At 35.4% G+C, this 23,535-nt stretch overlaps 4 protein-coding genes across 16 annotated transcripts; 2 read left to right on the forward strand and 2 right to left on the reverse strand.

Moving 5' to 3' along the window:
- The first annotated feature begins 1,168 nt into the window (after positions 1 to 1,168).
- LOC105785936 (probable protein phosphatase 2C 46) lies at positions 1,169 to 5,656 on the forward strand. Of its 2 annotated transcripts, none has more exons than XM_012612142.2 (5): positions 1,169 to 1,654; positions 2,188 to 2,630; positions 2,930 to 3,297; positions 4,214 to 4,450; positions 5,123 to 5,656. In XM_012612142.2, exons 2-5 carry the CDS (start codon positions 2,312 to 2,314, stop codon positions 5,375 to 5,377), a joined length of 1,179 nt encoding a protein of 392 aa, XP_012467596.1. In that variant the 5' UTR covers positions 1,169 to 1,654; positions 2,188 to 2,311; the 3' UTR covers positions 5,378 to 5,656. The 2 variants fall into 2 exon arrangements, with proteins under 2 accessions (XP_012467596.1, XP_012467597.1); XM_012612143.2 differs by lacking the exon at positions 1,169 to 1,654 and adding an exon at positions 1,806 to 1,955.
- Positions 5,657 to 7,770: 2,114 nt separating this feature from the next.
- Positions 7,771 to 11,701, forward strand: LOC105785937 (protein ALTERED PHOSPHATE STARVATION RESPONSE 1). Its single transcript, XM_012612145.2, has 4 exons — positions 7,771 to 9,280; positions 9,823 to 10,046; positions 10,312 to 10,535; positions 10,633 to 11,701. Exons 1-4 carry the CDS (start codon positions 8,344 to 8,346, stop codon positions 11,465 to 11,467), a joined length of 2,220 nt encoding a protein of 739 aa, XP_012467599.1. The 5' UTR covers positions 7,771 to 8,343; the 3' UTR covers positions 11,468 to 11,701.
- Positions 11,702 to 12,664: 963 nt separating this feature from the next.
- Positions 12,665 to 15,052, reverse strand: LOC105785938 (protein CHAPERONE-LIKE PROTEIN OF POR1, chloroplastic). The gene is made up of 3 exons (XM_012612147.2): positions 14,668 to 15,052; positions 13,554 to 13,914; positions 12,665 to 12,987 (listed from the first exon to the last, which is right to left on the reverse strand). Exons 1-3 carry the CDS (start codon positions 14,995 to 14,997, stop codon positions 12,812 to 12,814), a joined length of 867 nt encoding a protein of 288 aa, XP_012467601.1. The 5' UTR covers positions 14,998 to 15,052; the 3' UTR covers positions 12,665 to 12,811.
- Positions 15,053 to 16,625: 1,573 nt separating this feature from the next.
- LOC105787050 (probable hexosyltransferase MUCI70) lies at positions 16,626 to 23,245 on the reverse strand. 12 transcript variants are annotated; one of them, XM_052634107.1, is made up of 7 exons: positions 23,101 to 23,206; positions 22,458 to 22,572; positions 21,320 to 22,239; positions 21,040 to 21,239; positions 18,018 to 18,433; positions 17,293 to 17,477; positions 16,626 to 17,177 (listed from the first exon to the last, which is right to left on the reverse strand). In XM_052634107.1, the coding sequence occupies exons 4-7, from the start codon at positions 21,043 to 21,045 to the stop codon at positions 16,804 to 16,806; spliced, it is 981 nt and encodes a 326-aa protein (XP_052490067.1). In that variant the 5' UTR covers positions 21,046 to 21,239; positions 21,320 to 22,239; positions 22,458 to 22,572; positions 23,101 to 23,206; the 3' UTR covers positions 16,626 to 16,803. The 12 variants fall into 12 exon arrangements, with proteins under 12 accessions (XP_052490067.1, XP_052490073.1, XP_052490064.1 ...); XM_052634113.1 differs by lacking the exon at positions 23,101 to 23,206 and adding an exon at positions 22,745 to 23,090 and having other exon boundaries at positions 22,458 to 22,561; XM_052634104.1 differs by lacking the exon at positions 23,101 to 23,206 and adding an exon at positions 22,745 to 23,090.
- Between the last annotated feature and the right edge of the window lie 290 nt (positions 23,246 to 23,535).

The following is a 23,535-nucleotide window of genomic DNA, read 5'->3' on the forward strand; positions in this document are numbered from 1 at the left end:
GATATGCATTCTATGTTGTGTAGGCATGCGATATAACTTAAATAAATCTTATTTGTGTGTTTGTTGGTTAGAATTGAATCTCTTTCATTCTTAATGCTATCGATAGATTAAATCCTAAGCATTTATTATAGGGTTATTTATCGAAAAGAGAAATAATTAATGTCGTTCATCTTGACTATCGAGAATGTAAAAAGAGATCGATGGTTACTAGACATTAGTTGGTAACTATAACCAATTAATTAAAGAATACTAAAATTATATTTACATTAATGATTAAATTCATGAATCAAATGAAAATTTTACCTTTGGTTGTAGTTTCATATTATTTACTTTCCCTCAACTTTTGATTATTATTATTTTGTTAAGTTTTAATTTTAGTTTTCTTTAAAAAGAAACCTTCGTCTTATTTATTAGAATTATCATTGGTCTATATGGATATGACACTACTCACTGCTATTTGTAAGTTTATTTTTTAGTATGAATTATTTTCAGTGGTCTTGATAACCGTACAAATTTTTGCGATGCTGCTGGTGCAGGACTGCGTTGCGGTTCGATTTCTTGAGTGCCTCGACGTGCACAATGCACACCCCATCACCCTGAAGTCCCTTCTCTCAAGGAGTAATGACGATCGTGCCACAACGTAAACTTTACACCTCAAAATTCAAAGCCTGCACACCTCGGCACAAGATCTGGTGCCCCATCACCACTGATCTCCTTGGCCTCGATGTTTGGCAACGCCATTATTCGCGCCCCGACACCCTCGACTCTGCACCCTAGCATCATGCTCCTTGCACGATGTAGAAAACCTTTATTATTAAGAAAATATTAATTAAAGATTTTTAAACAATTGAATCATAAGTAGAATGTAACTCTTAAATGGATCTAATTCGTATTAGATGGGATCAATTTAGATAAAATCAATTTGAGTTTTAAGATGTTTGTGTTGAGGCGTGAGTTTTTTAGTAGTTTCAAATATTTCAGATTTTCGCGTTTAACGTCTTAATAATCAAAACAGATTTTTGAAATCCTATCAACATTGATAGGTCTATTTATACCGTGGAACATTAATATATTGAAGAAAATGAACAGATCTCCCATGAACTTGATTGACTCCCTTGCTCTCAACTTATATGAAGCTTCTCTCTTTTGAGTTTGGAGTTAATTTCTTTTTTTCTATTTTCCGTCTCTTTTACCGTAGAGGTGTGGAGCCCAAAAATGGACCTCTGCTTTGCTGGCTTCAAGCTCGCCATTGTTGGTTTTTTATGGGTTTTGTCTGCTGAGAATTAGAGGGATAAAAAAAATAGAAAGAAAGAAAGAGGAGAGGAGAAAAAGGAAAGAAAGAGATTTTATATTTTTTAAGTTGTTGGGGCCAAACCCCAAATCTTTCATATAAAATGACTTCTCCTTTTGAAGAATGACGAAAAAAGAAAAAGAAAAACTCGCCCCTTTCGTTTTTCTGTTATGTTCTTTTCTTCTTCTACTTCAATTATCTCAGCACTAGTTGAAACAATCCAATCCAAACCAAACCAAACCAAATCAAAAGCCAAAACCCAAATCCGAACTTCTTTTTTCCTTCTCTTTTGATGTGATTGATCCATAGATCTGTTGATTCTGGTTTCAAGCATAAACCGAAGTGGTCAAAGAAAATAAAAGGGTAAGCTTCTTTTTCATATTAATTTTTTAATATTTAGTGTGGGAATTATGAGTGGAATTGTGATTACTAATGGGTCGTTTAAGGGATATGTGAAACACGGTTGTTTTAAAGTTCTCAATGTGAAACATTAGACCTTCTGGATATTCTAATGCCTGACCAAACTACTTTGAATAAAGAAAGAAAAAAAAAAGTGAGCTTTGACCGATTCTGTTGTTTTTAGAAACCCTTCATGTGTTTGTTGATTTTTCCAGCAAAGTTACGGTCATGGCTTTCCTCTTTTAAACTAAAACAATTTAAGAAGGTAGCTTCTTGTACATCATTTATTGGTCTACTACTGCTAGCTGTTGATTATATTGTTATCAAGTTTATTGTATTATCTGATTGATGCTCTTTACTATTCCTTGAGGCTTCAGCAGTAGGAGAAAATACTAACTTCTACTTGAGGTTTCCTTGATTTAGCTGCTTTTGAGTCGTAATTTTACATTGCAGTACTGTTAACTTTTTGGCGTGCTTTCTTGTTTATGTTGCTGTAGTGTTCCATTATTGTGTCAAGAAGCAAAGGAGCTAAGGCTCACGGGTCAGGTTTCTAGGTCCTAGTTGTATTCAGTGCTCATTTAGATGTGGAGAATTTGGAGGGTTTTTTGGAGGAGATGAGGGATGTTATCTGGGTTTATGAACTTCTTGAGGGCCTGTTTTCGGCCGAGGTCGGATCGATATGTTCACTCAAGTTCGGATGCTGGAGGTCGCCAGGATGGGCTTTTGTGGTACAAGGACACAGGGCAACACTTCAATGGTGAGTTCTCGATGGCAGTGGTTCAGGCCAATAATTTACTTGAGGATCAGAGCCAGCTTGAGTCTGGTGGTTTGAGTTCACATGAGTGTGGTCCCTATGGTACTTTTGTTGGTGTATATGATGGGCATGGGGGCCCTGAGACTTCACGTTACATCAATGATCATCTCTTTCAACATCTCAAGCGTAAGTATAATGTCTTTGCTAGGGTTAAATTCTTTTTAAGCTCTATTTTACCGATTAAGTAGATGAAAGAAATATTAAATAAGCAATTGTTTTGGATAGAGTTAAAGGATTGAAGGAATTACGTGAACTTGTTGGTGTTTTTGTTCCAAGTCCAAACAGTTATAGGTTCCTAAGTGTCATTTTGTTATGTTGTGCTTCACTGCTGAACTTTAGCTGCGGAGCCTGGTGTTTATCATTTATTTATTTTTGGCTCTTCTGTTTGGTGATATTTGTTATTCATGTGACACTTATATGCTCAGGGTTCACCTCAGAGCAACAGACAATGTCAGTTGACGTGATACGAAAAGCTTATCAAGCAACAGAAGAGGGTTTTTTGTCTCTCGTTACCAGACAATGGCCTGTGAACCCACAAATTGCTGCTGTTGGATCCTGCTGCCTGGTCGGTGTTATCTGTGGTGGAACCCTTTATGTTGCCAACCTCGGTGATTCCCGTGCTGTTCTGGGGAGAGCTGTGAAAGCAACGGGAGAGGTTCTAGCCATTCAGCTCTCAGCTGAGCATAATGCGTGTATAGAATCTGTGAGACAGGAGCTGCAATCATTGCACCCTGATGACTCGCAAATTGTAGTTTTGAAGCACAATGTGTGGCGTGTAAAAGGTCTCATACAGGTATTTCACTATGCTAACAATTTTTATTTTGAGTAGTTACTTAACTGCTACTATTGTTAAATAATAACATCAATTTCTAAACTGCAACACTTGTTCATAGGTGTGATAAGTGGTTGGGGAAAAAATAGAATTGAGACTTGCTTCTAATTGTGGCTTATGTATCATTTGTCTACAAGGTGCTTTCTTTGTGCCACTTTCATTCATCTGTGCTGCAGATGCTAGAGATTTTTGAACCAGTTCTTGTCCAAATTGAGCACTATAGAGCATACTACTAATGAAAATTTCAAAAGTTCGTCTGTGTTAGCTTGATTATTCTTGATTCTTAGGGAAGAAGCATGAACCTGGGAAAGTGATCATCTGCTTATGCTTACTTTTTAAAATAAGAACTGAAAACAGGTCTTTTAGTGTTCCTGGATCAAGAATCTATTTTATGGTTGCAATTTGAAGGCAACATTCATGGGAAAGAAGGGGTTTGATCTTTTAGAAAGAAAGAGTCATATCACCTGCGTGATATCTTCTCCTCCTATCAGATAAATATTGGGTGGAAGGATGTCCACTATAATTTATTGATTCCAGTCAGATGCATGGATTTATCTGCAAAGCTAAAAGAGAGAAGGGAAACGGGAAACTTTGGTAATTGGCAAAGATTATAGGAAGGGATAAGTAGTGCTACTGGCTGTTGCCAAAAAGTTATGCAATAAAAATTTTTTTTGGACTGTGTGTTGTGCATGGTTGTTATTGATATTGCATGTATCCATATATTCCAAGTCAAGCACTATTTTAGTGCATGCTATCTGTCTAGGAATTCAGAATTGTAATTTTGTTTATATGGTTTTCCATGGTCTGTTATGCCTCTGATTCCCCCTCCCCGTTCTTTTTGTTGAGAGTTTTAATTATAGAATTCTAAACCTTTCAGATATCCAAATCTATTGGTGATGTATATTTAAAAAAGGCTGAGTTCAACAGGGAGCCTTTGTACCCTAAATTCCGCCTCCGTGAACCTTTCCAAAAGCCGATATTGAGCGCAGACCCATCAATAACAGTGCACCAGCTGCAGCCACATGATCAGTTTGTGATATTTGCATCTGATGGGCTGTGGGAGCACCTAAGCAATCAAGAAGCTGTTGATATAGTTCAGAATCATTCACGAAGTGTAAGTTTATGCCTCAATATTTTATGTCATCTATCTTGTTATGAGCACTACTCTTTTCTCTCATCCCTCTGAAAATGTCATTTGCTTAGAGTATGAAAGTCTTTTCTATTTGGTTGCTGATTATAGATTATAGAGTATAGAAAGTTAATGAAGCTTTGATCGTTTATCTTGAGAATACTTCCTTTGTCGCATGAGCTGTGGCATTTTGCAGCTGCTGCTCATTCACTATTTTTCCTTTCTGTTATTGCCACTTGACAATTACAATTTTAATCCAAAAGCAAAATACTTCAATTGTGACAAATCATCCAGTGGAACACAGCCACCCTACTCCACATTCTATTCAATCTTAGACTAACTGACCAACTATGAATGGTGATATGCTCCATAAGGAATATGTTTCTTTACTTCTTGGGTAGTTATTAGCGCATGTTGGACAAGTGACTTGCACGCATGCATACACAAATGGATGCTCATGCAGGGAGGAGACATGATTTTACTTTTTCCTCTCAGTTGTTTGTTTATTTTGGTTTTATTTCTTTTTCGGAATTTCAGGTATAATTTCATTGATAAATGTTGCATATGCATCATATCGGTGACATCAAGTTTATCTTAAGGGTAACAAAAGAACAGAATTTGTTTTTGTAACTTTTGTTGGCTTTGGACTTCATGCAGGGAATTGCAAGGAGGCTGGTGAAAATTGCTCTACAAGAAGCAGCAAAGAAAAGAGAAATGAGGTATTCTGACTTGAAGAAAATTGACCGTGGTGTCCGTCGCCATTTCCATGACGACATCACCGTAATTGTGGTGTTTCTTAACTCAAACCTCGTGAGCAAGGCCTCCTCTGTTAAGGGTCCTAATCTATCTGTTCGAGGGGGAGGAGTTACCTTACCTCCTCGTACTCTGGCTCCTTGTGCCATGCCAGTCTAATCTGGCAGTACCTGATCATATGCCGTATTGCATGTTTTTCATGTTGTATCATTTTCTTATGTGAATATCAGGTAGCTTCCGAAAGCGATGCAAGCCTTCGATTCTTTAATGTACACTGTAACACTTGACTGGAAACTCATACTTGCATTTTGCATCTGCGTGGGAACACCTAAAAAGAGAACTAGAAAGGAGTACAAGGTACAAGATGACAATGATTGTAGTTAATTACTTGGGGTAGTTCCCTCAAGTCTTTATATAATAGTTTCCTTTTGATCTTTATCTGGTGCATTCCACTCTTTGCTGGACCTTTAATAAGACAAATGGCCGACACCTAGTTTCTTACTGGATCTTAATGGTAGCTAAAAACAGAAAAAACCATAAGGAAGGAATGGATGATAATAAAATACACTATTAAACAACTTGAATGTTGATCTGTAATAGACCTGGCATGTTGTACGTACCTGCTGCTTACAGTGTTGCATTGTGCAAAGGTTGTGAGATTGGGTGAGGCAGGTCGAGGTTATTACATCACTGCACCTGGCTGGGGTGGAACTAGTCAGTGAGGAACAACTCCATGTTTCATCTCAGGGTTCCTAATCGAATTTTAGCTGTTCAGGCTTACCTGGTTGTCGGCTGGTTACCCAGTTTGTCACCTAATACTATATCATTAATCCAGTAATGGTTGTTCTATTCTTCCTGGTCGATAAACTTTAGCTGCGTATTAACAAAAGAAAACCGAAGTTTATTTCTATTAATTCATATAATCACTTTTGGAAAAAATAACTTAAGTCTCTTAATTTTTGTACCTTTAAATTTATAAAGAAATTATAAAACAATGGTTGTTGGGACATGAACTGAAACCAGGTTGAGGTTGTCCAAGGTTTTTTAACTCTCTTACTCTCTGCTCCATTGGAAACCCAAAATAAAAAGCCCTTCAACTCTCTTTGACTGGTGTCGTTACGTTTTTTATTTCTTGACATTCAATCTAATCCAACTCTAGATTCTTGTTCAATTCAAAGGGAGAATACAATATTTTTGGGGCAAACCAAACTTGGGGTATTGAAAATGGAGGAAGTAGGCAATTCCCGAGGTGAGGAATAGTGGCTTTTTTCCCTCAACATTTGTCAGATTGTGTCAAGCCATTTTCTCGCTAAACCCACACCAAATAGCCCCTTCACATTATTTATTAGTCCTTCCAACCCTACACTATGGCTCCATTCTCAAAGCCATTGAGCCTTCATCTTCAGCATCAAACAATAAACAAAGCCAAAACCCACCAAAACACCACTAACACAAACCCCTTTGCATTTGCAACTGCTCCTCAACTAAGGTTTCATGTAAACTAAACACCTGTAATTTGGCAATTGCAGTGGGTGACAAACACAGACTAAAAGTGAGTTACATATAGAGTTTGTGTGTTAGGATTGCGCAAACTACTAATACTTTGACTTGAAATGGAATATTGAGATTTGATTCTTTTATCTCTAGAGGACTTTTGAGGCCTTTCCCCATGATCCTTGGGGTGCATTTTCTCAGCTGAATTTTCAGCATTGTCCTCTGTACTGAAACCCAAGAATCTTATGAATAATATTTTGTTAAGTACATTAATTCTCAAACTTAAACTTGGATATTTGCAAACATATGAGGATTTGTTTTCCTTTCACAAAAAAGGGAAAACAGTAGAGTGAAGCTGATGCCACATTGTAAAACACCGGCTAATTATAACCTGCAACTTCATGTGGAATTGTCAGTAGTTTCTGGCATATCATATAATTCATTTATGGACCAAACAAGAACCTTCTTTTTCTAAACATCACCACTCAGAATTCCAAATCCTTGCAAAAATATAATGCTATTCACCTATTGCCAAATATAATCTCAGTCAAAGAAAGGGAAAGGCAGTCTAAAAATCTTCGAAGATAACAGATTTATCCATATTAGTAAAGACAATGACATTCAAGCTTAAACCTTTCTGCTTTTGTAATTTCCCCCACTTAACAACTCATTAAAGAATTTAAACAAGTAATACAATTAACCTAATGATATTAGAGAGATTGTATAATCTGAATACACTACAAAAGTAATTTAAGCTCAACATAAGCATAATATAATACAAAATATATTACATACTTCCAAGCAAAAGACAACTCTCTTTCCTTTCTCTGGGGTGTTTGCAGTGGTGTGGTCACCATCCTTTAACTAGAGTACAGTTGACTCTTCTTTTTACTCACCAGACTGCCCAATGGGGTGGACACTGTCTGCTTATAAGAAAACCTGTGCTAAATTTTCTCAGAAAAATAATATACATTTTTTTAGTGTTTTTATTGCACTAAAAAAGATAAATAGAGTCTGATTGCCGTTGTTTTACACCAATTTTATAGTGTCCAAATAATTAAACAAAAAATGATTTCTCTCTCCTTCTCGAGCCCCTACCTTCTTTACTTTACCTTAATATCTCTAATCTCTTTCTTGCCCTTTAACTCTGTCATTTACTGTGTCACTTGCCATTTCTCTTATCAGTTAATCTCACTCTTTCATCATAGTTATCTATTATCCAAAACTAAATATGTTTTAAGTGTCCGAATAAGTAACTAATCTTAGCAAGGGCATTATATTTAAAATCTTATACTTTGCAGGGGCTAGCAGGCTAGAAGATTTCAAGAAGAAAACTATCTTTCTTTCTTTTTAAATCAAGAGATGAAATGGTTCTAAAACTTCTCATAAAGCTACATTTTCCTTCTTTTGCCTTGTCCCAAACCCTTGTAAAATTTAGCTCATTCTTTCTTCCATTTGTTGCAACCCCACCTCTTCCTTCTTTTAAGAAAAGAACACTTAGATTCCTCCAAAAGATCATCTTACTTTACCCTATCCCCATATATTCAAAAGTTAGTAGCTTCTACGCCTATTGTAACCAGAAAAACAAAAAGGAAAGGAAAAAAACACTCTCCAGGCTTTAGCAAAGAGAAATGGGTTGTGTTGCTTCTAAACTGGAGGAAGAAGAAGAAGTTGTGTCAATTTGTAGAGAAAGGAAACGACTTATAAAGTTAGCAGTAGATAGAAGATATGCACTTGCAGAAGCACATTTTAGGTACTGTCAAGCTCTTTATGCAGTGTCAGCTGCCATTAAGCTCTTTGTAGCTCGTCATTCATCACCTCCTTCACCTTTTCTCATCACTTTTCCTCCACCTTGTCCACCTACACCACCAGCCACTGATCAAAATGTGATAACCAACCCAATGTTGCTTCAACAAAGACCTTCTGAGTCCACCCATGAAGCTATTGCTTGTGAGTCATGTGGTTCTTCAACAAGCTCAGATATTTCAGATGAAGAGACTGAACCAGAGGTTGTAAGAGAAGAGCAGCAGCAGCAGCAGAAACAACAACACCAACACCAACACCAACACCAACACCAACCACCACCACCTTGTGGGTACTTTTATATGCAAATGCCGCCACCAATGCCATCACCACAAAGAGATTTTGGCTGGGACTTCTTTAATCCATTTGATGTTGTTAGACCAGAGATTATAAGTGGATACAACAGGTGTTCTGATGATGATTTAAGAGCGGTGAGGGAACAGGAAGGGATACCAGAGCTAGAAGAGGAAGGAGATACCAAAGAGGAAGAGAAAAAAGTTGTCCTTGTTGAAGAAAAAGATACTAAGAGGGAACAGGAGGAGAGTGAAAGTGGCTTGTTGAAAGTAAAGGAAGAGACTCATGTGAGCCAAGGAGAACAGAAAGGGCTAACAGTGATTGATAGCCCAGAAAAAGGAAGGGAACTTTTAGAAGCCTTGAAAGATATTGAGGATTATTTCATTAGGGCTTATGATTCTGGCAAAGATGTTTCAAGAATGTTGGAGGCTAATATGGTTCATTTACAGTCTGGTCTGGAGGGTATTAAAGGTGGGTTTTTTTTTTCCCCTTCACTCAACTTTTACTCTGTTGAGGTAGCCTTTCCTCTTATTCCAGAAAAACTGTTAAGTTTCCATTTGAAGTTATCTTCTGCTTGAAACTTGTGGGCTGACCTCCATTTTATAAGTATTTTTCCAGAAATGAGGAAAAAAAAAAGGGAGAGGGGTATGTATCTCAGGTTAGCTTTGCATGAGTCTTAGTTTCTTTGGGTGTTTGCTATCTCACCATTTATGTTTCTTTTTCATTCTCTCCAGCATGATGTTAAATAAAAAGCCTTGCAATGATTTGTTTTTGTTTATAAAATCTGGAAATCTTTGAGCCGTTAAACCCTGCATTTGCTCATGTGGCTCTAACATTTAGTTATTACCTTGCCTAGCACATATTCGGATAAATACGTGGAAAGACTTAGAAAAGTTAAAACATACTCGTAAGTCGTATCCCATGCTTGCCACCAAGTATAAAGCTAAATTTGGATCGTCTTAATGTCCATATCAATATCTAGTAATCATTAGACTCTGCTAATTTTATTGCAGAGAACTCAACCAAACTCATCCAAGCTATCACATGGCATCGATCCACTTTGTCGAAGCCTCAATCATGTAAGAGTCTTGTGGCTTCAAGTTCTAAAAGTTCTTCAGCATGGACTGAATATAAGAACGATCTTTTTGATCAGTATGGGGGAATGGATTCAGGAAGTCATTCCTTAACACTAGAAAGACTTTATGCATGGGAAAAGAAGCTCTATGAAGAGGTTAAGGTAAACAAAAATACTAACAATTAATCTTTATTTTTCTGCAAACTTAATGATTTATTCCTACAAAGATTTCAGGGTTTGTATAGTGTGTGAAGTAGTAATAACTTTGGCGGCTTCTTTTTGAGTTCATAATAGTGGACTGTATGTAGCTCGTATTCGACACTTATGTTTGACACGTATCAGAACATAGTTACGAGAGTTCTGCATTTGCATGTATGGCATGAATTCTGCTTCGGATAAAACTCTGATTTGTTAACTTACTTTACAGGCTGGTGATAGTACAAGGAAAATATATGAGAGAAAATGCTCTCGACTGAGAAACCAGGATGTGAAGGGATATGATGAGCTTACAATGGATAAAACCAGAGCTGCAGTAAAGGATTTGTATGCCAGAATCTTGATTGCGATTCGAAGTGCCGAATCAATCTCAAAGAGAATTCAGAATTTAAGAGATGAAGAACTATTGCCTCAAATTATTGAACTGTTAAAAGGGTAGGTAAAAGAATCTTCAAAAAAGAACCAGACAAGACTGTGTCTTCAATTTTCATCCAAACTTGGGGTTTCTGATTCTACTTTTCCTTTGTTGCAGCCTAACCCGAACCTGGAAAGTTATGCTTGAATCTCATGAAACCCAAAACAAAATCCTTTCTGAAGTGAAAACTTTTGCTTGTCCTTTGTATGGAAAATTCTGCAACGATTCCCACCGGCTTGCTACGCTTCAACTTGAAGCCGAGCTTCAAAACTGGCGTGCTTGCTTTACAGAGTATGTTGCAGCTCAAAGAGCATACATTCAGGCTCTTCATGGTTGGCTAACTAAGTTCTTGGTTCCTGAAGTTGAATTTTATTCAAGAGGAAGGAGCTCTGGTGCACCATATGGAGCTAATGGGCCTCCACTTCTTGTTATATGTTATAACTGGTTAACTTCCATGGATGAGTTACCAGATAAGGCTGTCACCTTTTCACTGAAAAGCTTTTCTAAAGATGTAAAGGCACTGTGGGTTCAGCAAGGGGAAGAACAGCAACAAAAGAGGAAAGTTGATGGTATGGCTAAAGAACTTGATAGAAGGACTATGGCCTTCCAGAAGGCAGAAACCAGGTTCTTGGAGTCCAAGCTAACGGAATATAAATCTGAGATGGAGACAGAACAGCAGAATGAATATCTAACGGAGAAGAAAGATCAGTTGGAGATGATGAGGAAGAGGTTAGATGTGGAAAGAGAGAAACACCACAATCACATGCAAGAAACACAAAGAATCACATTAAATGGATTGCAGACTGGATTTTCAACTGTTTTCGAGTCCTTAATTGAATTCTCCAAGGCTTCTATGAAAATATACAATGACATTGTGACACTAAGTGAAAAAATGGGGAATGTGTCGTATATAGAAGGCAGCTCCCAGGTTGAGGAAAATAGTAGCAGATGACATAAAAAAGCTAAAGAGATTTGAGAATCTTAGGTTGATGGTTTTGATGTAGTTCCACTTGTATATTATTACATCATGTTGATGCAGCTTGCCTAGGCAAATTTAGTTATGTTTTCCATGTTTTCGTTCTGATGAATAGCTGATTGTTTATTATCACATGTCTAATGGCTGTTGATGAAAATATCTTTGCAAGAACTTCAAAATTATCAGTATCATCCTTCTGTTTCTTGGGTAGATTGTGACCTCAACTGTTGCATTTAAATAACCATAAGAAACTTTAGCATCTTTGAATACACTTAAAGACAGTTTCAGCAGGTTTTGCATCTTAAACACGATAACAATTTGGTTTGGGACAACTCTGTTCATAAATTCTATTGGTTTCTTGTAACCAAAATGCGTTGTTCCAGAAATGGTAGAAAGGAGTAATATATAAAATGATTTATAACGATGATATTTTATTTAGCTAGCTTGTTTGACAAATACGATGTGCAAAAGCTACAAAAATATCATATAAATTTTGAGTGTGATTAAAAAATCCATGAAAAATATATAAAATAAATTATTCCAAATTCAGATAATAAGAAATGAGAAGATTAAATTAGTTCAAACTTCATTTTTTTCTTTCATTTTCAACTTTATTGAACAATAAATGAATAGTTTATTTTTTCTTTCGATTTTTGAACTTTTTACCAAACACGCCAAAAGAAAAGAAAAAGAAAATTTTAATTTTTTTTTACAATTTTAGTTTTTTACTTTTCCAATTTTCTTTCCACTCTACCAAGTAAAGACCAAGTGCCAAGGTATATGAAATTCAACAAATCAAATTTAAATATTAACCCTTCTAGAAATGGTAGATTACTGCTCTATGAATAGTCATTGCAGCAGTATTATTTGAAATTACCAAGGACAGAAAAGCACCCAAGACACAAACAGAATAGGTTTCCCTTGAGGCAGACCAGGCCCGACACACAAGTAGAAGAGTTGTCTTCATCATTTCACTATCCACCTTTTCAGTAAAAGTTGTCTTTTGGGTTTTATTCCACATTGCTTGGATGCAAAAAGAAAGTGAGGGCTCACAGGTACCATGCATTAGCACTAACAGCTACTTATAGAAAACCGATCACTTCAGTAGGAATGCATGAAAGTAATGGAGCCAACCCATCAAACAAAAGATACTCGTTCAAACATAATATCGGGTTTTCAGAAGGATTGGAGTTTCATTATCTTCTAACTGTAATTTTGTACAACATCTAATGATACACATCCTAGCAGACTTGATTATGATCATGAAAATGAATAGTTACAGGTTTTACAATTTAAATAACAAAAACATCCAACTTATTCCTACCGTAGATAGAGAGAAACCAAGAATTGAGAGAAGAGTATAATTTCACCAACTACAGTAGCTGGAGAGTGTATTCCAAGAAATGGGACTATGTCTACCTGCAACCAGTTTTCAACGGCTGATCCCACCACTGCACCAGCAACAAGCCCCCCTATAGTTATTAATGTAGCCTTACCTGCATAAGGGAAAAATGATATATTTTTTTCCAAACTGAAGTTTAAACAAATTCGGAACTCACACAAGTATGCAGTGGCAATCTAATATATTGGAAGAAAGGGTCATAAAATCCCAAAGGTGCCAACTTCCTTTTGCTTTAAAGGACTTCAATAGCAAAGCTTCATCTCTAATTGGGGAAAAATGTCAACGTTCTCATAGAGAGAAATTAATCAAAATTTCTAAAAATTCACTACGATCCTATAACCATGAGAAACCTTCTTCTATGATTGATAAGGGGAATTCAGGGAATTTCTAGAAATAAAATTTCATAAGCAATACCATAAGACAGCTGGATACAAATAAATACTATTAAAGTAATAACTAATGTGGCTTGAACTATAGTAAATTGCCAGCATGATATATACATTTTGCCATCATATACAATGTTTCTGCTCTTCTCTCTTGCTCCCTCGTCTTTCCTTCTCCATTTAAGAAGAAAAACAATCTGAATAGCAACTGAACTTTCATATTTGAGAAAATAACATAAAACTAAAGTTCTATTATATATGCAAGAAGCCACATTACCTAACTTCAAGTTCCTTCTGGTCATGAAATACAAGGAAGCTCCGAAGCTACTTGCTAAGATAAGCCCAACAACATCAGGTCCAGCATAAGGAATTGCAGAGGATGTAGAAGTTTCATTCACATAAGTCAGGACCATAAGAGCTCCATATACTCCAGCTTGTAAGCCCAAATCACCTGTAGATGGTGTTTCAACTGAAACAGGTAAACTCTTCGTAGTCGTTTGCACCCACTGAGGCATTGATCTCACTCCAAGAGGATTAACAGGTTTAACATCCGCAAATCTAATGCTTCTGTCTACAACTTTTCCAGCTCGTCGTTGTGTTAAGCTCCTCATAAGCAACATGTCATATGCAGCCTCAACCTAAAACACAAATCAAAGTATTAAGAAAGCAAAACTATAGAGAACCATACAGGAGTCAATATCCTCACCGGACAAAAGAATAGATGTAATAAAATAGAAAATATACAATTCACATTCATCCAAAAGAAAAAAAAACAAGCTTATCAGTTAAGTGAGAAAAACATGCATAGATGAACCACCATAAGCATCATAGGACCACTTTGTTACAACGATATAATATTTGTTTAATCTAAAAAATGGGAAATGTTCCACCAGACACCATCCTAAATATATATATAACAAATGGGAAAAATCACATGCTATACAGAAAACTCCCTCTCTCTCTCTCTCTCTCTCTCTCTCTGGTTGGAAAAGTGCTCTATAAAGAACAATTCAAAATCCAAGCAATGCACACTAAGTAAAAAACTGAAACTCCTATTGAAAACATAAATACATGTCAGAATTTTGTTGATTTATAAAGCTCACATAGCAGATGACAAAAGATAACAAGTTATTAAGGAAACATTCAATAAGCCCCTGCAATACCAAAGAGACAAATCTCAAAAATTTTCTATAAATAGATTCATTAATATCTAAAAGCTCACCATCCAAAACATCAAACTTTAAGTGAATGACAAAAGAAAGAAAAATAATACATATGAATAAGTTCAATACTCAGAAGCAAAATTATCAATATTTTGACCAAAATTTAAACACTTCTGACCCAAATCTTAAAAATTTTCGATGTGAAAAAAAGGAAGGCAATGAATCAACCTGAGCGATGGCTTCTTGGTTATCCTTAATAGAGGCAACAATCGAATTCTTGGCGCGAAGAATATCATCAAAAGAAGCACTTTCGGAGACTCCAAGGAGGTTGAGCGCGTTCTCAACAGACATCTCGAACGGAGCGGAGTCATCAGCTCGTGAACCGGCACGAGCGGCTAATGGTCGTCGCGTATGGAGGATTGCGGCGGCTCTCCAGGGCTCGGTTTTAGCGGGTTTTAAAGAAGGGTGGGTTTGGTTAGGGAGGCGCACCGGCGGTCTGGGAATAGGGGAGCCGGGAGTTAGACGGTCAGGCCGGACGGAGAGTGTGTGTGCAGCCATTTCGGAAGAAGAAAAATAGCAAGGACTTGATATTTTTTGGACAACAAAATATAAGGCCAATGTAATAGTAACTGGGAGTATTATATATGCAAATATAAATTTTAAATTAGTAATTAAGTTGAATAAATTAGTTAAATGATCCTATCTCATTTTTAAATTTAATTATAAAAACAATTAAGATAAAAATATTAAAAATTAGTTTAAATTATTAAAATTTCGTATCCCTTGATGCTAGTCTGTAGAAGTCAATATTAGTTGAAATACACCAAAACACAAACAAAATTTGATAAAAACAAAATTATACATATAGGCTACTACTGATTATTATAGTTTGGACTAGAGATGTTCATAGGTTGTCTCAATTCGGGTTTGGACTGAGTTTAAGCATGAAAATAGCACATTTTTATGCTAATTTAAGCTTGACTTAACTCGAAATATGGGCTTAAAATTTTACTTAAACCCATCTATATTTACAAATAGTTAACCCAAGCCCATTTTAGATTTGCTCATATTATTTCTTATTTTTTAAATTTTTATATTATTTTTAATTTAATAATTTAATTTTTATTCATTTATTAAATTTTTAACATAGACCACTTAATATTTTTTAATATTTACATTATAGTATTATATATTACTATAGATTTAATATATTTTTTGCTTATAAATTACATAACATAGCATATTACAAAATTAAAAACAGAATGAATCGAACTCAAGTTTTGAATATTCAAGCTTGAGATGAGCCTATTTTTAAACATATTTATATTTTGTTCAAACTCATTTTTGAACAAATTGTCTAAAACTTGTAGATTTTGAGGCTTAGAGTAAACCAATCTAATTTCGACGAGAATGTTTAATTATTAAGAAAACTTTAAATTTATAGATAATTATATTTAAAACTAGAAAATTAAAAAGAGTTTGAAAGTCGTAATTGAAGCAAATAATTAAGATGCTCTAGCTATACTAATTCAATGATATCATCCATTTATTATAATAATATTTGAGATGCTCTAGTTACAATTTCTTTTCATTTTATTGTAATTTTAATACTTCTTCAAACTATATTTTTGTTGGATGTGGTATTTTTAAATGAAATAAAATTAATAATTTCAATATCACTTAAGACAAAAAAAAGTAATGAAATCAATGTAAAATTAGAATAAAGAAGAGTGCACTGTGTAGACGTCAGCAAGTTACTTGTTATGGTATAAAGGAATAAGATGGACAGGAAACATGTTTGCCTGTGACTAAATGGTCTGTGAGTTGATTTGATTTTAATGTGGATCAATTTAACTCCAGAATATAAATTTTAAGATTTTTAAATTACTTTGTTTTGAGTTTAGATCATTTTTAATTTTAATTTAAATTATTTCAAGTTTAAATTAATTTGGACCCGAGTTAATTTTTTCATAATGCAATATGGCCACTAATAAGCATGGTTTTTCCATTGTACTTCCTGTCGAGGAAGATGAGCCTCACATTCAAGCACTTAGGAACTTAAATACAAGGCTTAAAACAGATTATCAGCCAACTGATTATTTTCCTAGGTAAACCTAATATAAATATTGTATATATGAAATTATGAATGCACCTATGGGTTTGGAGAAAATGCAAGGCTGAAACAGTAACAGCTAACTTCGAGACAAATCATATTCAGGATGCAACTTTCTTTGTTTTCCATCTACTATATACAGTAGTTTACAAGAGCATCCATGTTAAGCAGGGATGGATCCATAAAAGAACTCATTCGATAATTGTTTCAAATTCGAAAGATGATTAAGAATAACTAGCTAATGAGAAACATCAGCCTGCTTTTGATGTTCTTACCACTGGTGGGAGGATAACGGAATCAAGATTCTTTGGATAGGGAGTCCACAAGCCAAATCCGCCTCGACTCTCTTTCATGCTACTACCATTTCCCTTAAATTCGCTCAAACTTTTAATCCACTCTACTTTAGAAGAATGCTCTCGAGTATGCAGGTGCAAGACAAATAGTGAATTGTACTCGCAATTCTGAAACATAAAGAACTTAAACAAGCCCCTTAACCTGTAAACAATGTAGCCAAAGCTAAGCTGGTCTCTTGGTGTGAAGAGATAGACCTCGTTGAACCACAAGCAATTGAACAAATTACTCAGAGCAGTATGTTCCCTTATAATTATGGCTCCCTCAGGCACGTCTGCATTTGGTTATGACGAAATATTTAGTTTGCATTGACAGAACTAATAACAAGAATATTACACATTCTTTATGAACTCAGATTTCATGTAAGAATAATATGTATCCCTTCGTACCACTAATAGTATTTTTCTTCAAACTCCATGGCTCCATTCCCTCATAGTAATATATATTCATCTGCAGATCAATAAGAAGTCTGGCATATCGCTTTCTCCGTTTGTTTGCATCAGCCTCCTCATATATACTCCTATGATGTTTGTGCTGAGCAATCGCATAAGTATGTTTTTCATGCCATAAGTATCTGCCAGTAAGAAATAATTCAATCTAACAGCTTCTGCATCAAGATAATAATTCAAACTTCATATAGCTTGGGAGAAAATAAATCAGTAAGTCCTAACCAGAAAGGTTATTGGTTGAATGCTTCCTTTCAAACAGGTAAAATTTATGTTATATCAAAAGATCATAATGCATGCTTCTCGCAAATTAAGATTCTTTAAGAAAAATCTTAACTCAATCTATCAGCAATCATCGATCACATGGTCACCTATTGCATTTAAGACACAATTATTACTACAAACAGAATATTAACTAACTTCAAAGAGTGCCATAATAAACCTAAAGTAATTGTATCATTTCCTCTAATTCATTCACAGGGAAAATTATGTAAGCTGCAAAGTTCTTAACAATTCATTAACATGAGAATTTACCTAATTTATAAATAGTTATATCCATGGTGCGTGCTTTAATAAATTAAAAGAGATTGTCTTTCCTCTAATTCATCAACAGGGAGACAATATGGAAATGGAAAAGTTCTTAACAATTAAACAACACGTAAATATACCTTTCGAGAATAAGCAATGGATCAACTATCAGCTCCATTTTACCATCAATCCATATGCTGTACTGTGCTTCAGGGAATAACCTGTGGGTTAAAATTTTGGGAACCTTCCCTTTCCTTCTAGGCTCATCATAAGGTAGATGCTTCAATGGGATAAGCTGCCATATGCCTACCCACATCCCCTCATCTCTATCTTTCCTGACGGTCACATTCTTTTTAATAAACTTGAGAGATACTTCATCAACAACCACCAGAAAACAGAAGAGCTTCTTAGAACGAATACTTATATTTGATGGTTGATGAGGTACATCATATCCATCAAAAGTCCCAGATGCAACCACAAACCTACATTTCTTGACATATTCAATATCTACAAGATTCATGTTAGCACCGCCATTTCGCAGAAATCCACAGTGTGCCTGTTAGAGATTGACCCGATTAAGCAAGAAACAAGTAAAAATAACAGAAGAAATTGAGAAATTGAACACACAAATTTAATGTGGAAAAATTCCTCCAAAGAGGATAAAAAACTACGGGTAAAGATAATTTTACTATAATGGCAAAAGAAACGAAGAGTACAAAAAGATGGAGATAAAAACTAAACCCCGAAAACCCGAAAAGAAAGAACTCTCAAAACGTAAACACAAAATTCTCTAAATGTGTTATAAGTTCTAATATCTAATGAGTGTATTTTCTAAGGTTGTAAAAGAGCCTATTTATAGGCTAAATTCATATGTCAAATAATAATAAAATAATCTAAACTAATCACTGTTTGATTGAACAAATAAACAGAGTTTAACTAGAAGATTATTTCTCAAATTTGACTGAAATAGGAGCCATACTTAACAAATCTCCACGTGGACTCATATTTTTACAACGCCATCTTTGCCAAAGCTCGCCACGAGCCTATCTTGAACTATGCAGGGAACTAACTGAGTCGAATTTGTGCTTAGAAACTGGAAGACTTCTAGCATTCGACTTGTACACTGCCAAATAAAAACTAGCCTGGGTCTGATTTTCACGAACACAATGCCCTAACTTTTCAAAACCTGCATCCAAAAGAGAACCTTTCTTCAATGAAACGGTCATACATTTTTCCCTCCTATGACCAAATTGCCTCCGCTCCAAACGAGTTGACTTCGACTCTATAACGGATGAGGGACATTCGATTTCACCAGTCACTGTAGAACCTTCCAGAATATAAAGACTGCCAGTACTTTTACCTTTTAACAAAATGAGAGCTCCACGAGATACTTTAATGCCACTCGACTCGATGTTGATTCTACATCCTTTTAAGTCTAAAATACTCAAGGAGATGAGATTCTTTCATAAATCAGGTACATACCTGACATCTGAGAGTGTCCTAATCGTCCCATCGTGTATCCTAATTTTAACAGTACCAATACCAATTACCTTACTAGATGAATCGTTTTTCATGCGGACAACTCCACCTTTAACCGAACTGTATGTAGAGAACCATTCTCTATTGGGACACATGTGGAAAGAACATCCCGAATCTAGGATCCACTCGGACGTGAGCTTGGAGTTATCGCTCGTTGACACTAACAAGAAATCATCACCGCTTTCATCGGCCAAATTAGCACCAGCTACATCTTCCTCGTTACTCTCAACAGCTCTTTTATTTCGCAATTTATAACAATCTGCTTTGACGTGACCTAACTTTTTACAATAACGACACCTTTTGTCACGTTTCTTTGATGCTATCCAAACAGAAGCTTGCCTATCTGCCTTGCTATCCAAATGAAGCTCATTGTCGAGTTTGTCTCTACTCAACAAATGACCCTTCACATCTTCAAACGAGAGTTTGTCTCTATCATAAATCAGGGTCTCCTTGAAATACTTGTATGAAGAGGGTAAAGAGCACAATAATAGCATAGCTTGATCTTCATCATCAATATGAACCTCAACGTTCTTTAAATCATTTAAAAGAGTAATGAATTGACTGATGTGATCTCTAAGAAGCTCACCTTCGTTCATGCGAAACGTAAATAGATGTTGTTTCAACACTAAACGGTTAACCAGAGACTTAGTTGCATAAAGAGTTTCTAACCTTTTCCACAAGGCAGATGAGGTCTTCTCCATTAATACCTCCTGTAATACCGTATTCGCGAGGCACAATTGGATTGCAGACAAAGCCTTTTCATCAAGCTTTTCCCATTCTGTTTTATTTAGATTCTCAGGTTTTTTTCCCCGTAACAACCTTTTTAAAATCGGAGTGAACTAGAATTGTCATCATCCGAACTTACCATAGATTGAAATTTATCTCACCATCGAACTTCTCAATTTTAAACCTTATTGCTGCCATATCTGAATGAGCTAATTTTCAAAAATTAAACTAGCTCTGATACCACTTGTTAGAGATTGACCCGATTAAGCAAGAAACAAGTAAAAATAACAGAAGAAATTGAACACACAAATTTAACGTGGAAAAACTCCTCCAAAGAGGATAAAAAACTATGGGAAAAGATAATTTTACTATAATGGCAAAAGAAATGAAGAGTACAAAAAGATGGAGATAAAAACTAAACCCCAGAAACCCGAAAACAAAGAACCCTCAAAACGTAAACACAAAATTCTCTAAATGTGTTTTAAGTTCTAATATCTAATGGGTGTATTTTATAAGGTTGTAAAAGAATCTATTTATAGGCTAAATTCATATGTCAAATAATAATAAAATAATCTAAACTAATCAGTATTTGATTGAAACAAATAAACAGAGTTTAATTAAAAGATTATTTCTCAAATTTGACTGAAATAGGAGTCATACTTAACAGGTAAAATTTTAATACAAAAGAGAATCACTTAATTTTATTTTCAGCCATCTAAAAGAGGTAAACAAAGGCAAGGGTAGAGGCAAGAGTGAGACATTTTCGTCCTCAACATATATGATACGGAACCTAATGAATTAGGGGAAAAGAATTGCTTCTATCCCCGGGATCTAGGCCATTATTTTCTTTAGTTATGAATAAGAGCAAGGGATTAAAAGCAAAAAAATAAGTTCTACCTCCATATTAGGCTTTAATTTGAAATTCTTTTCTCTTTGCAGCCAGCTTTGGTTACCTCCAAATAATGGGAAGGTATGAGATCCATTGTTAACCAAATCCTCTTCCTCAATATAGGTTAAACCTTTAACAATTACATCTGGTGTTTTTCCATCTGGAATAACTATTTTCTCAGGGTCACTGGCTACTGGAATTGGACAACCTATTTGATCAATTTACAATAAATTTTAATAGTATAAAAGCAGAGAGATCAGAGTTTAGGAAAAGAAGAGTTTGCATGACCTTACGATGTTCTGCTTTTGGAGTCAATCCATGCAAGTCCTTCGAGATGAATACCTTGCTCTCTTTGTTACCAATAGGTGCATAAAAGAGGAACAATATATCATCTCAAACCAATTATGAAACATGGTTACAATTTGCAGACCATAATTTTAGATTGCACAGGACATTTTCACCAAGAATGGATGTAACCTACGACTACATCGAGAATTAGTGAAGCACATGGAAAGGAAACAAAGCAACTTCTGAATTGCTTTTTAGGAAATTCCCTAATATAGGAAAGGACCACACCAATCTTTTTCCAAGTATAACCAGATTAATTAATTAACAAATGCAAAGGACATCACTTCATCAAACCATGTCTTAACATAGATGTTGAAGTAACTGCATTCATTATATATATGTGCACTATAGGCTAATGCTGGAACATAATTCCGGTGATCTTTACAATGACCACTTGCTGGAAGGAAATTAGCTCAGGGAAGGAGCTTAACATCTTTCAGGTTTTAGGAACTAATACAAGACCACCAACCTGAGCCTAGTTCGCTCACTGGACTCATTGGCAACTAGATCAGAATCCATTAAAATATTTGATCAAAGTACCAGAAAAGTATTAACTCCGTTCATTCTCCTAACTTGTGTGTATCCAAAAGGTAACAGGAAGCCGATTACTTAAATCCAAATGAAGATAAATGTACAAATATACCAAAGTGAACATAGGCCAAAAAGAAGAATGGAACCAGACTTGAAAGAAAGAAAACGAAGATTGGCAAGAAAAAACACGAATAGTAATCCAACAAGAATGACCAACAGCCATAGAATGCCTGCGACAAAAACCAATCGAATAAAGCCTTGCTTCCACATGATCTTGATGGGATTCTCTTGGGGCAACCTCCTAGAAGAAAGCAAACCACCTCCATCATCTGCATCAAGACAATCAGAATCTGCATATCTACATCTTATCAAGTGATTCCAATGATCAATATCCATAAACCAAAACATGTAACAATTACAAAAATTACCCTCCATTTTAAAGAATACAAAGATATACTAAGTACAACATAAACCAATGCCATAATCATAACCCAAGTTTTTATTCCATCAACATATGTGAAGAAAAGATACTATGGATTTTGTTCACCTGTAGCATACGGGTGTTGATTATTACATTCTCCTCTACGGCTTAAGCGAAAAGAGAGGCCGTTGAAGCTCGGTATCCATTATTACCCTACCTTCACTTCATCACTAATCAATAACTTCAAAAAAATGTAGATTAAGATCAGACCAGGAAAGTATTAAATCCACCTAAAAAATTGAAACTTCAACAAAAAGTATCAGAAATTAGGATTCTTGGCAGAACATAAAGAAACAACAAGAAGAACGACTTTTGAGTGCAAAAAATCAAGTTACGAAAATATTAATACCTACCCATGTCAGAGAAATTCATAAACATAAACATGGAAGACCTAAGAGCTTGCCGACTCTTGAGAAAACAAAGGACTCTAATAGGGGTATTGTACTATTGGGAGCTAGCTCATCGTCTACATGCAAGTGAGGTACTATAGCAGGCAAAATTGAACTGGAGTACAGGAAAGGGAGCTAATACAAAAAATCTAGGCAATCGAAGTTGGAGAATGGTGAAACAGAAACAAGTCATGCAAAGGAAAAGGGTTGTGAAGATGCATATATTCCCTCCACAAAAAGAGGGGAATAGTGAAACTAAAGAAGTTGAACTTAAACATTTGTTCCTTCAGGGATCGAGTAAGGGAAGAACAGATGCTTACTAAAAGCTCATAATTGACAGAACAGAATACGGGTACTGTGATAGCTGCTGTTAAGCCCTTGCTTTCTGTGGAGCCTCTGATGGCGTTACACTTAATTTTATTGAAGGTAGACCGACGTTGAAATGCAGTTTCCATGGTTTAAGATTTAATGGATAATTGTGATGTGTTAATGACGAAAATGGGTATGTTCTGTTTTAATTTTTAGGTTAAATTGTAAGTACGGTCCCTCTAGTTGTAGATTTGTGCAAATTAAGAGCCAGTTTGGTATTGTTATTGCGAAGTTGAAATGTTTTTGAAAGGTTGCAGGAAAAATGCTTTTGAAAAGAACCTACTGTAAAAAAAAAAACGTGATTTAATGTTACTATTTTAAAAATATAATTTCCAATCTATAAATATATTTCAGATATATGAATAATGTGACTATTTTAATGTTAT

This window comes from Gossypium raimondii, chromosome 1, assembly GCF_025698545.1.
Source record: "Gossypium raimondii isolate GPD5lz chromosome 1, ASM2569854v1, whole genome shotgun sequence".
NCBI classification, from domain to species: domain Eukaryota; kingdom Viridiplantae; phylum Streptophyta; class Magnoliopsida; order Malvales; family Malvaceae; genus Gossypium; species Gossypium raimondii.